The sequence below is a fragment of the Hemitrygon akajei genome, chromosome 4 (assembly GCF_048418815.1).
Source record: "Hemitrygon akajei chromosome 4, sHemAka1.3, whole genome shotgun sequence".
NCBI lineage: Eukaryota > Metazoa > Chordata > Chondrichthyes > Myliobatiformes > Dasyatidae > Hemitrygon > Hemitrygon akajei.
The window spans coordinates 163,616,731-163,633,558 of NC_133127.1; the positions used below are offsets into that span (position 1 = coordinate 163,616,731).

Genomic DNA, 16,828 nt, shown 5'->3' on the forward strand with positions numbered 1-16,828 from the left:
TGTTCTTTGTATAAGATGTGGGAATACTGGAAGACATACAGCCTCCTGGATAACCATATCTGCACCAAGTAGACTGAGCTGCAGCTTCTCAGAGAACATATTAAGTAACTGGAGCTGCAGCTTGATGACCTTTAACTCATACAGCAAACTGAGGAGATAGATAGGAGCTACGGGAGGCAGGGGACAAAGTTTCAGGAGGCAGGTACTTGGGTGACTGTTAGGAACAGGAAAGGAAATGGGCCGACAGTGCAGAGTATCCCTGTAGCAATCTCCCTGAATAATAAGTATTCCACTTTGGATACCGTTGAGGGGGTTGGCCTACCAGGGAAAAGCTGCAGCGACCATGTCTCTGGCATTGTATCTGTGGCTCTGAAGGGAAGAGGGAGAAGATGAGTGCAGTAGTGAAGGGGGATTCGACAATTAGAGGAGCAGACAGAAGATTATCTGGACATGAATGAGACACCCAGGTGACAGAATCAGAGATGTCTTATGTTGGGTCCAAAGCATTCTAAACAGGAGGTTGAACAACCAAAAGCTGTGATATATATATTGATAGGTAGGGAAAGGGATGAGGTCCTGAAAAGAAAATATGGGGAGTTAGGTAGGAAGCTGAAAAGCATAACCTCCAAGGTAGTAATCCCTGGAGCCACATGCCAGTGAGGGTAAGAATAGGATGATTTAGCAAATTAATGCATGGCTGAGGAATTAGTTCAGGGACAGGGCTTCAGACTTTGGGATCATTGGAATCTCTTCTGGGGGAGGTACAACCTGTACAAAAGGAGCAAGTTATGCCTGAATACAAGGGGGACCAATATCCTTGCAGGCAGGTTTGTTAGAGCTGTTGGGGAGAGTTTAAATTAATTTGGTAGGGGGATAGGTACCAGACTGATAGGACTGAGGGTGGGGCAGTTGGTGTACAACTAAACGCAGTATGGAGAGAGACTGAGGAAGGACAGGCAGATGATAGGGCAAAATTGCAGTCAGTGGGATGAGTTGCAGTGTAACTTTGGGACCAAAATCAAAAATGGTGATGAATACGGTACTAAAGGTGTTGTGTTTGAACTCAAGCAATATACAGAATAAGGCAAATGATCTTGTAGCACAGTTACAGATTGGTATGTATGACATGGGCATCACTGAGACATGGCTGAAAGAAGATCACAGTTGGGATCAGCATCCAAGGATACACGTTATACTGAAAGGACAGGCAGTTGGCAGATGGGGTGGAGTGCCTCTGTTGGTAAAAATTAAATCAAATCATTAGAAAGAGCTGACATTGTCATGGTCCCTTCTGGCATTCCCCCTCCTTGCTATTTACCTCAAGAATTGGGCCTCAATCCCCTCGTTTAGTTTCCAATCATTCCCAGGTTCCACTAACTACACACACCTGCTTTCCATCAGAAAATGCAGGATAAAGACCCTGTGATCACAACAAGGAGCTGCCAGTTTGTTGGTCGACTCCGGTGTGAGTAACCTCATTTCATGGTTCTTAAGACTGCCAGTTCTAAGTCTAGCATCGCTCCTGGATACCGATTCTACGCTCGCTACGTCAATAATGCCTCCCGACTTTGCCTCCACGCCCATGTTCTGTACTTGGGTTCGTCCACAGACATAGGATCAGAAGATGTAGAATCTTTTTGGGTAGAGTTAGGAAACTGGAAGTGTAAAAAGACCCTGATAGAAGTTATATAGAGGCCTCTGAACAGTAGCCAGGATGTGGGTTACAAATTACAATGGGAAATAGAAAAGGCATGTCTAAAAGGCAACGTTACGATAGTCATGGGAATTTCAATATGCAGAAAGTTTGAGAAAATCAGGTTGGTGCTGCATCCAAGAGAGGGAATTTGTAGAATGCCTATGAGATGGCTTTTTAGAACAGCTTGTGGTTGAGCCCACTAGAAGAAAGGCAATTCTGGATTTGGTGTTGTGTAATGAACCAGACTTGATTAGGGAGCTAAAGGTAAAGAAATGCTTGGGAGGCAGTGATCCCTGCAATTTGAGAGGGAGAAGCTGAGGTCAGATGTATCAATATTACATTGGAGCTAAAGGAATTACAGAAGCATGAGAGAGGGGCTGGCCAAAGTTGATTGGAAGGGACCACTAGCAGGGATGACAGCAGAACAGCATTGGCTGGAATTTCTGGGAGCAATTCGGAAAGCGCAAGATAGATACATACAAAAGAAGAAGTATTCTAAATGGAGAATGACTCAACTGCGGCTGACAAAGTAAGTCAAAAACAACATAAAAGCAAAAGAAAGGGTATATAATAGAGTAACAAATAGTGGGAATTTAAAGGATTGTGAAGTTTTTAAAAACCAACTGAATGTTTCATTGGGTATGTTCTGGGAAAAGCAGACTGATGTTTTTAGCATAATCTGTGGACTTTAGAAGGTGTTTGAGAAGTCTGGAGTTAATTCTCAAAGTGCCCAGTCTTCTGGCGGTCTTCTGATATCGGTAGAATCTCCTGGTGATAGAAAATAGAACAGGTTAGGACATTGTGCTTCTGTTGAAGCAAATGCTCTAATTGATGCCAGTAAAAAATAGAAATGTGCATTGCACAAATCACCAGCACTTGGTGTGTGAAATGTAAAATCATCAGGTGTACTGTTGCTGCTTGTGTGTGGAAATGCATGGTTCTGTTTTTGTCTTACACTGTTTCATCTGGGATGATCTCCAACTCAGTGTATTAGATGAAAGTGAGTCACATGGTGCTTAAAATGGCTATAACATGATCTAACATTTCGGCTGACGTATTTGTACAAATGCATTATTGTGATCTCTGTCAGCAAGCATTTGAACAAGCATCTGTAAGCCTCTCCCTTGTATAACTTCACATTAACACAACAAAACATTGAAAATGTATCTCCTGTTTGGATCAATGTAAAAACAGAACTGGCACTTCATCTTGGAGTAAAAATGACATAAAAATATTCTTGATTCTCTTTCATATTTTTACTATCTTTTAGATCACCTTCTAGAATAGCATCAGAAAATAATTGGGAACAAAACGTCCTAATGTCTTCTCTTATTTGATGTCAACTTTTATCTTCATATGCTCCTGTCAAGCCCCTTGCAATAGAACAGTGGGATGGGAATACAGATCCATAACTCTTTAAAAGTGGCCTCACAGGTAGATAGGGTCATAAAGAAAGTTTTTGGCGTATTGGCTTTCATAAATCATTGTACTGAGTACAGGGGTTGGGGTGTTATGTAGAAATTGTATAAGATGTTGGGGAGGCCTGATTTGGAGTGTTGTGTGCAGTTTTGATAACTTATTTACAGGAAAGATGTAAAGAAGTTTGAAAGGGTGCAAAGAAAATTTACAAGGATGTTATCAGTACTTGAGGACCTGAGTTATAGGGAACGGTTGAGTAAGTTAGGACTTTATTCCCTAGAATGTTGAAGATTTAGGGGAGATTTGATAGAGGTATACAAATTATATGAGGGATATAATTTTGATGACACAAATGTTTGGTGTGTCGTGAATAGTCTGGAGGGTTGTCAGAGGTTACATAGCAACTGGGCTGAAAAGTAGCAGATGGAGTTCAACCCAGATAAGTATGAAGTGGTTCATTTCAGTAGGTCAAATCTGAAGACAGTATATAATATTAATGGTAAGACTCTTGGCAATGTGGAGGATCAACGAGATCTTGGGGTTCGTGTCTGTAGGATACTCAAAGCTGCTGAGCAGGTTGACAGTGTTGTTAAGAAGGCATATGGTGTGATGGCCATCAGTTGTGGGATTGAGTTCAGGAGCTGTGAGGTAATGTTACAGTTATATAAGATCTTAGTTAGACCCCACTTGGAGTACTGTGTTCAGTTCTGGGCACCTCACTACAGGAAGGATGTGGATACTATAGAGAGAGTGCTCAGGAGAGTTACAAGGATGTTGCCTGGATTGGAGGGTGAGAATATGTTGAGAGAACTTGGCCTTTTCTCCTTGGAGTGACTGAGGATGAGATGTGACCTGATAGAGGTGTATAAGATGATGAGAGGCATTGATTGTGTGTACAACCAGAGGCTTTTTCCCAGGGTTGAAATGGCTAACACAAGAGGCATAGTTTTAAGGTGCTAAGAAGGTAGGTACAAGGGGGATGTCAGAGGTAAGTTTATTTTACACACAGGGTGGTGAATGTATGGAATGCACTGCCACTGACAGTGGTGGAGGCGGATACAGGTGTCCTCCACTTTACGAATATTCACTTTACGCCACTTTGCTTTTACAAAAGACTTACATTAGTAACCTGTTTTCGCATTACAAAGAGGATTTTCGCTTTTACGAAAATTTTTCCCATATAAATTAATGGTTCTTCACTTTACGCCATTTTGGTTTAAGAAAGATTTCATAGGAACGCTCTACCTTTGTAAAAGGGGGGACAATAAGGTCTTTTAAAAGACTTTTAGATAGGTACATGGAGCTTAGAAAAATAGAGGGCTATGCAGTAGTGAAATTCTGGGCAATTTCTAGAGTAGGTTACATAGTCGGCACAATATTGTGGGCTGAAGGCCCTGTAATATGCTGTAGATATCTATTTTATATATTTAGGGTAAATGCAAGTAGACTTTTTCCACTGAGGTTGGGTGAGACTACAGCTAGAAGTCACAGATTAGGGTCGAAAGGCGAAATGTTTGAGGGGAACATGAGGGGATCTCCATCACTGGTAAGAGTATGGAACGAACTGCCAGAGCAAGTGGTGGTTGTGGGGCCAATTTCAACGTTTAAGAGAAATTTGGATAGGTACATGGATGAGAGAGGTACGGAGGACTGAGGCCCGGGTGTAGGTCAATGGGACTTTGGTACAGACTAGATGAACTGAAGAGCCTGTCTCCATGCTGCACTGTTCTGTGACTCGATGTTTTGCTGCATCAGAAGCAAATATCGTAGTCATTCAGACCACCAAGGTCAACCCACCATTGCTTTTCTGAAAATTCCTGGTGGCAGATGAGATGAAAACCATCACTCATTTAAATCTGTAGCATTGTTGTTGTACTTTATCAATGATCTCAGAGAACCCTTTATTCTCATTTTAGGGTAATTCTGTTTGCACTTCTCTGTAATCTCTCCTATTTGCTAATATAAATACCTTGAAGCTTGTTATCATAAACTGTGCTGCAAGGGTTGGCTTATCAGTGTTTTATGTAGTTTCAACATGACGTCTTATCAATTATAAGATTTGTAAATGATTTTTGTCAATTGCACTGACTTTTGGAGCATTTAAAAGTTTAAAGCAGAGAAAATTTAGTAATGTGTCATGCAATTGCCTCAGATCTTTTGATCTCTATGTAAAATACAATGTATTAGGAAGTGTATGAGAAGGGTCTCGGCTTGAAATATCGACTATTTATTCATTTCCATAGATGCTGCCTGACCTGCTGAGTTCCTCCAGCATTTTGTATGTGTTGCTCTGGATTTCCAGCATCTGTAGAATCTCTTCAGCAGAAGCAGCTTTTCAACTTTGTGTGTTAATGTGATAATTACTGCAATAATAAACATGGCTCTTTAATAATAACTAAGGTTTGTTCAAGAACCCGATGGAGAAAGTAGTTGTTCTGCACCCTGGTGATGTGGGACTTAAGGCAGCAGAAAGAAGAGGGTGTGACCAGACAGTGGGGATCTTTGATGACAGATGCTGCTTCTTGTATGATGATATTGAGTATACCCAATTAATACTCCTAAACTTAAACTAGTTCAAAGTAAATTTATTATTTAAGTATGTATATGTCACAATATACAACTGGGAGATTCATTTTCTAGCTGGCATTCTCCATAATTCCATTGAATAATAGCCATAACAGAATCAATCAACTGCACCAACTTGGGTGTTCAACCAGTGTGCAAAAGACGACAGGCTGTGCAAATTCTAAAAGAAAGAAGTAATAATAGTAAATTAATTAAGTAATGGACAATGAATATCTATAACATAAGATGAAGAGTCTTTGAAAGTAAGTCTGTAGGTTGTGGGAACATTTCAATTATGGGGCAAGTGAAGTTGCACATGTACCTTCTTCCTGATGGCAGCAGTGAGAAGAGAACATGTCCTGGGTAGTGGGGGTGCTCTGAGAATGAACATCTGAAGCATGCTTGCTTTTTTTTTGAAATTATTCGGTGTAAGCACCAACAGTAGCAGTTCCATTGCAAGCTTTGTTTTTGTACAATCTTGGAGATGTATATTTACAACTTTGGAAGTTTGCTGTGTCTTCTGCAATTTGAAGCTAAGATTTATCAAGCCAGCATGAATGCTACTTAAGCTGTGTTTCTTTATATCTTAGCTGAGGGCCAAAGTGATATTCAACACCAGCATAAGGGGTAGCCCCAACACTACCACAAGCAAGAAGAAGAGCAGCACTCTGCTGTTCAGCGGCCAGCTGCTCCAGAGGACAAAGGGGATTAGGAAAAGGCACAAGAAATAGAAGCAGGGGAACTTCATTCAATCTTATATGTCTGCTTCCCATTATAAAATGTCCTGGCAGAGTTTATCTCATTGCCACTTTTCTGCAGTTGCCTCATATCCTTTGCACAATATTGAAAATTCTGCTATCTGTTACAGCCCGCTTGGGTAAATAATTGCAAAGATAATTTCATGATTGGTGAGAAATTTCTTCTCATCTCAACTCAGTCCTTTATTTCAAGATTGTGACTGCTGATTCAAGACTCTAAACCAGGAATACATTAATTCCACATCTCCCCTGCCAAGCTCCTTTAGAAATTCGTACATTTCACTGACATCCCCTCTTATTCTTCTGAAACTCAGACTCCTTAATCCTTTCTCATACAATTAAATCACCAACACAGATAACCAATTCAATGAACCTTTGCTTTGTTCTCTCATATATAAGTAAATCCATACTTAAGGTCACCAGACCTGTACTTACTATTCCAAATGTTATCTGGGCTCTTTATAATTTGTGCAAGACACCTCTGCTGTTGTACTTAAATCCTCATGGAATAAAGAAGACATACCACCATCTTCCTAAGGATTTGCTGTACCTATGTTATCTTTCAGTGAATCATGTGCATAAACACATGATCCACACCTTTCACAATCCCACCACTTCTTAAAACATACTGCTTTTCTACTCTTTTTGACGACTTTACATTTTTCCACAGCATATTTCATGATTCAAGGTCCTATCCTCATTTTTATCCCTTTGACGCTGTGCTGCTGCACCTCCTCATAGCCAATACTGCACTTAGGTTTCTATCATCCGTAAACTTAATCTATTTACACTCAGTTCCCTCATCCCATTTGTTGATGTGGATTCTTAACAACTGAGTGAACAAGTTAATGCTACAGCACTAATTTCTGAGAATATTGAAACCTCCATTATCATATAGTTTATGTTACTAAAGTTAATTTCTTTACCCTTATTTACTCGAGAACCTCTTTCCATGAGGTTATCTGTGCATTTTTGTTTGCATAATACTTGCTTAATTTCTCTTCCTAGTTCTTTGCTTCCCAAGCAATATGACTTCTGTTGCTTCTGAAAAGTGCGGCTTGCCTTGCCTAGCTCAAAGAGTTTAAAGGCAAAGGATGTCGCCCATCAACAATTTTGAATACCTGTGCAACTGGGCATCCGAGATGTTGGTAGTTTCTGTGTTTGTCTCTTGCTGGAATCACTGCACACAATGTCCTTTGTCTCTGCATCCTGAGAGTACTGACTGCATCTCATATTTGGCAGCAGGAAGATGTGCTAGACGCACAAATGTATAAGGTGAGTGAGTGATGCCTTGCAGTGTTCCTGGATCTACTGCAAAATACTGTTAAAGATCAAGGCTTTAACAGTGAGCATGCGCTGGCCGTGCATGCAGCCTGTTACAGCTGCTCTGACTAGTTTTCTTACTTGTCTGTCTGTCTGTCAATGATTTCCACTGTCAAGTAAGAACAGTTTGTGTTCATTGTGCATCTCTTCCAGTTTCTGTTGCTTCTGACAGTGTCAGGCTGGACAAGTATGGCTTGCCCAGTGGCCATTTGATATGAAGGTGTTCCACAGTCGTCTGTGATATTTGGCCTGATGTGCTGAGGTACTTCCGCCACTTCTGCAGCTGTGTATTCCAAAATGGTTGGAGTTCAACTTCCAGTTCTGCTTCACAACTGCACTAGGGAAAGGAAGCGTAATAGCATATAAGACCATTAGATATAAGAGTAGAATTAGTCCCTTTGGCCAATCAAGTGTGCTCCAGCATTTCATCATGGCTGATCTGTTTTCCCTCACACCCCCAATCCCCTGCCTTCTCCCTCTATCCCTTCATGCCTCGACTAATCAAGAATCTGTCAACCTCTGCCTTAAATATACATAAAGACTCTGCCTCCACAGCTGCCTGCGGCAAAGAATTCCACAGATTCACCACTCTCTGGCTAAAGAAATTCCTCCTCATTTCCTTTCTAAAAGGACATCCCTCTATTCTGAGGCTGTGTCCTCTGATCTTTGACTTTCCTATCATAAGAAACGTCCTCTCCACATCCACTGTATCGAGACCTTTCAACATTCGATAGGTTTCAATGAGGTCACCTCTCATTCTTCTGAATTCCAGAGAGTACAGGCCCAGAACTATCAAATGCTCTTTATATGACAAGTCTTTAAATCCTAGAATCAATTTCATGATCCTCCTTTTAACCCTCTCCAGTGTCAGGATATCCTTTCTTAGATAAGGGGCCCAAAACTGCTCACAGTTCTCATCAGTATTTTATAAAGCCTCAACATACATCCTTGCTTTTATATTCGAGTCCTCTTGAATTGAATGCTAACATTACATCTTTCTTCCTCACCACAGACTCAACCTGCAAATTAACCTTTAGGGAATCCTGCACAAGTCCCTTTGCACCTTAGATTTTTTAATTTTCTCTCCAATTAGAGAATCGACAAATCTTTTATTCTACCAAAGTGCATACTTCTCAACACTATTCCATCTGCCACTTCTTTGCCTGTTCTCCTAGTCTGTCTAAGTCCTATTGCCTTTCTACTACCTTAAAGCTACCTGCCCCTTCACCTATCTTTGTATAATCCCCAAACTTTGCCACAAAGCCATCAATTCCAGCACCTAAGTCATTGACATATAACATAAAAAGAAGCAGACCGAACACAGACCCTTGTGGAACACCACTAGTCACTGGCAGCCAACCAGAAAAAGCTCTCCTTGTTCCCACTCTTTGCCTCCTACCAATCAGGCATTGCTTTATCCATGCTAGTCTCTTTCCTATAGTAAAATGGGTTCTTAACTTGTTAAGCAGCCTCATGTGTGGTACCTTGTCAAAGGCCTTTTGAAAATCCAGGTATACAACATCCTCCAATTTTCCCGTTTGTTGCATATGTTGAAAAGCTGAATGGAGAGCATTTGCTGAGGTTGCCTGTGTAAGATAGTCATGGTATTCCATGAGGAGGAGGCTGAACAGGTGATGATATGGGGAGTTTATGGATGTATGTACCTGTAGGGTAATTTGATGTGAGGACGGATTGATTAGAATAGACTTATGAAGCAAATTAATGCAGTTGCAGTGATACTTAAGTCAGATACAGATGAATATGTCAGTGCATTCCTTTTCTCTGCCCCATTAAACTACTTTCAACGTTGAATCCTCTCTTGCTGCTGACTGAGAATCATAGAATCTGTGTTTCATTATCAGGTCTGTACTGGTTCATTGCTGGGCGTCCAGTCAGTACTGTTCTACTCTTTCTCCAAATGCAATTGTTTACTGTCAAATATTTATCCAGTTTTCTTTTTAATGCTGCAGTTGAGTCTGTGTTTGCTGCCTTTCTCAAAATGTGCACCAGATCACAGATAAATCAATAACAACGTGCCAATCCTATGTGTGACTTCTTCTTTAAGTTGATGGTTTATCTGGGCCATTGCTTTATCTTTTCACATTATTTAGGAAACACACATTTTTCATTAATGAAAATCACTATGTAAAAGCCTATAGATGAAAAATAGGAAAATGTAAATGAAGTAGTGAAGCATATTGCAAGCACAAATCATTTTTTTGCTAACTCTTGGCTATTCTCATTTGGTGGTATTGATAGTTGACTCAAGGAATAATTCCAAAGGAAGTAATATACATGAACAGGGTTCAGCTGGACCTCGAAGCATTAGCACTTAATGGGAAATGATTCTAAGGATATCTATGATTTAGGATCAAAAATCTGTCGTGTGATAATGCTGCTTTTATTTCTCATCAGCCTTTCTACTACTTATGGCAAGAAAACGTGGATTTTCTTTTGTGAAGAACAAACAAGAATAAAAATGCCAAAGCTGTTGGAGGTCCTTAATAGATATGACAAAACAAAGGTATTTTAGTGACTGAGAAACATTTAGGAGCTTTAGCATTTCCCTTTGCTCGATATGTATTTTATTTTAATAACAAGTACACAGTGTGAAAAACTATTATATCTAATTGATCCACATTTGCCATGCATCCCAGCAGCCTAATTTTATTGATTTCAGTAAGGTCTCATAAATTATGTTTGCATTTTATCCCAAATTTTATAATTAAAAATTTGTAAATTGCTAGGTATTGTGATTATTTTATTAATCATTTATCTTTAAACATTTGATAGAATATAATGTCAATATAATGGAAGCTTCTAATTAAGTTTTGCAGGTTGGTATAGTTATACAATGGATAATTTTTCAGATATGCTTTATTTGAGCTCACAGTACATTTAAAATGCAGAGTGCAATGGATGTTTTCAGACTTCTAATTTGTATATGTAATCCATTTGTTTCAGGAATGGTTCTTAGGAAAGGCTTTGTATGATGAACAATCTACAATTATTCATCATTATGCTTTTGCTGAAGATCCAGTTGTTTTTAAATATCCAGATTTTGCTGCAGGTTGGGCCATGAGCATTCCACTTGTCAACAGGTAGGTAATAGGTATGCTTATAATTATTTGCAGTAAAGCCTCATCCTAATTCTGTAGCAACAGAATGGTGGTGTTGATGTAATGACAGTAGCATATTGGTTACATTGGTATCTAAAATACGTTTGGATGTGTTCTGTGAAATAACTTTCAGATATTAACGAGTGTTAAGAATAGAAAAAGGACCATTCAGAAGATTAAATCTATGGCAACTGCCAGTACAACAACCCCATCAATCCCATCATTAAATTCCTTTCCTGAACCCTGCAAATTGTTAATTAAGTACCTTTTGCCCTGAATGATTCCACTATTTTGTAGCAGTGAGATCCTGAACATAATTTGTTTTGGGTATGAGAAATGTTTTCCTTAGATCCTCCTTGTACCATTTGCCCAAAATTCCCTCAATGCTCCCAGTCCTTTGAGCCATCTATTGATGGGAACAGCTTTAATTGACAATATCTAGTCACATCTTTTCTTAACCTACTCTACTTCAAGGAAAACAATCTCATCTGAAACTCCTCAATAAAGCTCACCCAACTCCTCTACTTTCTCAGGAGGCTAAAGAATATTGGCGGGTCCCCACCAACACTTGCCAATATTTTGTTGAAGCACCACAGAGAGTATCCTATCTTGGTGCATCACAGCTTGGAATGTCAACTGGCCCACACATGATCAGCAGAAACTGCAGAGAGTTATGGATACAACTCACGGAAACCAGCCTGGCTCCATGGACTCTGTCTGCACTTCCCACAACCTTAGGAAAGCAGCCAGCATAATCAAAGACCACACACACCAAGCACATTGCATTGCCTCTTCCATTGCACAAAAGATTCTAAAGCCTTAAAGTGCATACTACCAGCCTTGAGGGCAACTTCTACCCTACTGTTAAAACACTATTTAATAGTTCCCTAACTATTAACTTATGAGTTTCATAAGTTAAACACATGACCTCACAATCTGCCTCATTAGGATCTTGCATCTTATTGTTCACTTGCACTGTAATTTCTCTGTAGCTGTTGCACTTTACTTTGCATTGTTATTGTTTTACCCTGTCCTACCTCAGTGCACTGTGTAATGATCTGATCTGTATAAACAGTATGTAAGAAAATCTTCTCAGTATATCTTAGTGCATGTGATATTGATAAACCAGTATCAATTCCAATTCCAATTATCCATGGAAGCATTCCAGTAAATCTTTACTGCATCCCCTCTAAAGTTTCCCTATCTTTCCTAAAATTATCTAATCAGAAATCAAATACTCCATTTTTGACCTGTAAAAATATTTTATGTGATGTTTCTTGTTAATAGTTTGTAAATTCTTAGAATGATTAATTTAGCATTGTCTTTCCTCCACAGTTGTATAGCAGACTAGTTCTCCTGAAATATAGTATGGCTAATTACAGCCTTTTAACACTACTGAGATTGTTGGGGCATACAATGTGGGCTTCAATGTTATCTTGTTGTGTTGATCTATTATGGCATTTGGCCACTTCTTTGTATGTTGATCACCTTCTGCTGCTGTGGCCCCAAAAACTTCAGGTTTCAATGTGCTGTGTGTTCACCACTCTTATAATGTGTGGTTATTTTGAGTTACTGTCACCTTCCTGTCAGCTTGAACCAGTCTGGTCATTCTCCTCTGATCTCTCTCATTAAAAAGACTTTTTTCCCACAGAACTGCCATTCACTGGATATTTTTTGCAGCATTATCTGTAAACTTTAGAGACTGTTGTGCATGAAAATCCCAGGAGATCCTCAGTTTCTGAGATACCCAAACCACCCTGTCTGGTATCAGCAATCATTCCATAGTCAACGTCACTTAGTTCACATTTCTTCCTCATTCTGATGTTTGGTCTGAACAACAACTGAACCTCTTGACTATATCTGAATGCTTTTATTCATTGTGTTGCTGCCACAAGATCAATTGATTAGATATTTGCATTAATGAGCAGATGTACAGTTGTACCTAATGCAGTGGCCACTGAGTGTATATAGTTTATGATGGGCTTGGCAATCTGTGCTAACTTTAATAGATTCCTAACAAGCTCAGTACTTAGTTTAGAGTCATCGAACATTACAGCACAGAAACAGGGCCTTTAGCCGATCTAGACTGTAGAGTTCAGTCTGTTCATTTTCTACTGAGAAATAATTTTAATTGTGCTTCTTTTTAAACTAGAAGCTTTCTATAGCTCACTGCCCAGCAGTTGTGTTATATTCAGTGCCATTTGGGTTAAGCAAATCAAAGAATTTGATATTGTTCATTGGATCCCCAATACTTATAGGATTTAGGAACAGAGCTGATTAGTATACAGTATGTGCAAAAGTCAAGCACATGTTAAAAAAACTGTAAAGCAAAGATGCTGTCAAAAATAATTAAATGAAAAGTTTCCGAATATCAAAAATAAACAGCAGTAAAGAGTTAAAGACTAAATCAAATCAATATTTGGTGTGACCATTCTTGTCTTTAAAACGGCATCAATTCTGTTAGGTACACTGTTGTGCAGTTTTATAAGAAAATCAACTGATAGGTTGCTCTAAGCATCTTGGAGAATTTGCCACAGTTCAGCAAAACTTTGATGATCTTGCTTGCTTTTGTCTCTCGGGTAATCCTAGACAGCCTCAATGATGTTGAGATCAGAGCTCTGTGGAGGCCACACCATTTGTAAACATAAAAAATCTAGGGTGCCTAAGACTTTTGCACAGTATATGTACATAATGTAACAACATACCTTATACTAAGCTTTGTGAGCCCAAACTCAACATAAACTTGTCTGTAGCAGCTGTAACTTCACTGCCTTTATCACTTTTCATTTGTTGATTGTAATGTACAAAAACAAGTCACATAGTGCTGACCTCTGCTCTTAAATTTCCAGTTTCTGGCTGTAGCTCACTGTAATAAAAGCAAAAGTAATGGCTTTAACTTTTATTATCAAAAGGAGAAAGCACTGCTTCTTGTTATCAACTGAAAACATAAAAGCTCCTAATCGTAGTTTGAAATCATATTTGAAGTAATTTTTGTAGAAAAATATGCAGATGTACCTTTTTCATTTTATTCTTTAATCAGTCGCTTTGAAATTCTAATACAACAGTGAAAAAATCATTTAATTTAGCATTACAAAGAATATTGTCTGTGTCTAAAACTATATATTCAAACTTAGCTTTTGTTTTAATTTAATCTCTTACACTAACAGACTTGCAAAAAGATTGAGCATTGAAAACCTTTCTGCAGATTTTACGATTGACCTGAAACATGAGGTATGTGATGGTAAAAGACCCTTCTTAACAAATTGTTATAACTGGTTGGTACCTTACACAGCCTGTATTATGGTTGATGAAAACATTTTGATTATTCTCACCTTTTCTCATCTGAGCAGTGTAATTTTTTAAAATAAAAGATACTTCCTTATTGAGTAAAAATCTCCATACTGATTGGTGCATTGTATTTCTATCATATTTCAACCTTATCCAAAGTTTCAATGAAGGGCAAAGGATGCATGCAGCATTTTAATGAAACTAAAATCTAACCAGCCGGCCAATCCTATGTAACGTGTAGAAAGACTTAATCACTCTTGGATAGATGTTATCAGCAAATATGAATCTGTTAGGTTCAGTGACCCTCAATTGATGTTTATTCAAGTAGTTGAAACAATATTAGTCCCTTAAATAATCAGATTATGATGGGTTCCTAGATGTTGACCTTATGATTTTAATTTTATCACCCATTTTTGTGTAGTTTTACTGAAAGTGGATGATTAACAACATCAATCCTTGTATAAAAAACTATAAAATACTGAAATTAATTATCACTAAATCCTTTTTAAACAATGATAAAATTTCAATGGTAATTCAATGTATATTTTAATTTCATTTATGAACCAACAAAATTTTATAAATATATAAACACTGGAAAGTTTCATGCAGATCAAATGTTCTGCAATAAGATTAAGTGTCCGTTCATTAATTGACAGATGGAAATTTCTGCATTCGCTGATGGAATACCCATTCCCCATCTCCATATTTAGTCTTTAGTTTTATTCTGTGAATGTATTCGGCTGGATTAAGCTTGACCCATTCTATGTTTCACACTTACACCATGACCCTCCTCCCACCAACATGATTGCCACAGCTGAGCAAAGCATATTTAGTCTAAAGGGGGCAATATATTGTAAAGTTGTGTTAATAGGCTTAGGTCAAAAAATAAATTAATATGAATTAAAATAAAATGGGGGGGGAAACCTTCTGTTACCTTTTGCATTCCATTCTTTTATCTGCAATCTCATTTAAACGAGTATGGTTGACCATAAGGCATGGGAGCAGAATTAGGCCATTTGGCCCATCGAGTCTTCTTGGCCATTCCATCACGGTTGATTTATTATCCTCTGAACTCCATTCTCCTACCTTCTCCCTTTCACATCCTTAGGGATCAAGAACCCATCAACCTCTGCTTTAAGTATACTCAATGACTTAGACTCCACAGGCATCTGTGGCAATGAATTCCACAGATTCACCACCCTCTGGCTAAACAGAGATTCCTCATCGTGTGTTCTAAAGGGACTTCCTTGATGGCTTTTCTCTATTTCCTTTGTTCAGAGACAACTAAGGATGGGCAACCGATGCCAGCATTATCATTACCTTTCACATCTTGGGCAAGAATAAACAAGAATTAAATCCAACATCTGCAGCATCCTGACAAATTTTCCCACAAATCCTGTTCTAGATTTTTTATTAACATTGGCGCTTTGTTTCATGCTGACCTTGATGCACAGATTTAAATTCTGCTTTCCACATCTTTATAACACAACTATTAAATTACCCTCAAGCAGTTATATTTTATGTCTTTGCAAATACATTGTCAATTTAGCCTTTTATTTCAAGTATATTTTTCATTATAATTGTTCCCATTGCACCGTGCATTAGGACATCAGAAAACATTATTCTTGATATAATAGCAATTAATATGGGTTCCAGCTTTTGGTTACTTAAATTTAAAAATCCCTTTTATAGATGCCACACTATCTTATTAGCATCAGCTTCTAATTTTCCTGGCTTTATATTGGGTATTCCAGCAGTCACCTTACGTTCACTTGTAACAAAAAAAAGGTATAATCATATGCTAATGAGTACATTTCATTCCCAAACACTCGAGTTAGTTACTAATAACATTAGGATTGCAAATGTCATTTCACTTTCAACAGTCAGTCATAGGCATAGTTTGTATACATGGTAAATGACTGTTTATTCCATTCCTTCTGGGATTGTGCCGGAATTGTAACCTGTGTGGGTGAACTAAATGGAAGTTCTTGAAGTGTTATAAAGGAATGAAAAATTATCAGGAAAAAAATAGATTATTGACATTAAATTAAACTGTGGGTGTGGAGGATTTGATGATTTCAAGATAGAAGTTACTTTAGGACTCTTACCAGTAAAGTACTATTATGGACAGTGCTCAAGATGTAAAATGCATGGAGGAATCAAAAATCTTTGCATTTATTTAAGGAATAAATGGTTGTTGAACAGGAGTTTAGATTGGAATGTTCTATAATGAGCTTGTGTAATTATTTTGTGTTTAAGTGGGGAAAATATTGCATGGTAAGATGTGACAGAGGTTTGTGCTCAATCCACTATATTTTAAAAATGGCATTTTCAGAACTTTGGGTTAGCTGTGTCACCAAATGGTAATATGGTAGTGACAAGCCCATCTGTATGAATACCCTGTGTACGTTCCCTTTAACTCTTTAAGTTTATTATTTCCTAAGAAATGCTGGTTAGCATATGTGGAAGAGAAAATTTATTTATATTACAGTATCTTGACAAGGCAATTTTAAAATATTCAGTGAGAACTTCAGCTTAATAGCACCCACTTTTGGGGTGATTCTAGTTTGCTTAAAACTTCAAAGGAGCATCCCTAGCAAATAAGCTATTGTGCTGTTTTCTGGGCATCACATTAATGAGTTTTCTTCTGACTTCAAATG

At 38.3% G+C, this 16,828-nt stretch overlaps 1 protein-coding gene across 1 annotated transcript in view; it reads left to right on the plus strand.

Moving 5' to 3' along the window:
- The window catches only part of b3glcta (beta 3-glucosyltransferase a), a 185,844-nt gene that overhangs the window by 84,347 nt on the left and 84,669 nt on the right, over window positions 1-16,828 (plus strand). Inside the window, exons 6-8 of the mRNA XM_073043851.1 lie at window positions 10,177-10,285; window positions 10,726-10,862; window positions 14,048-14,111. Of these exons, the coding sequence (XP_072899952.1) occupies window positions 10,177-10,285; window positions 10,726-10,862; window positions 14,048-14,111 (310 nt within the window). The remainder of the gene's footprint in view (window positions 1-10,176; window positions 10,286-10,725; window positions 10,863-14,047; window positions 14,112-16,828) is intronic.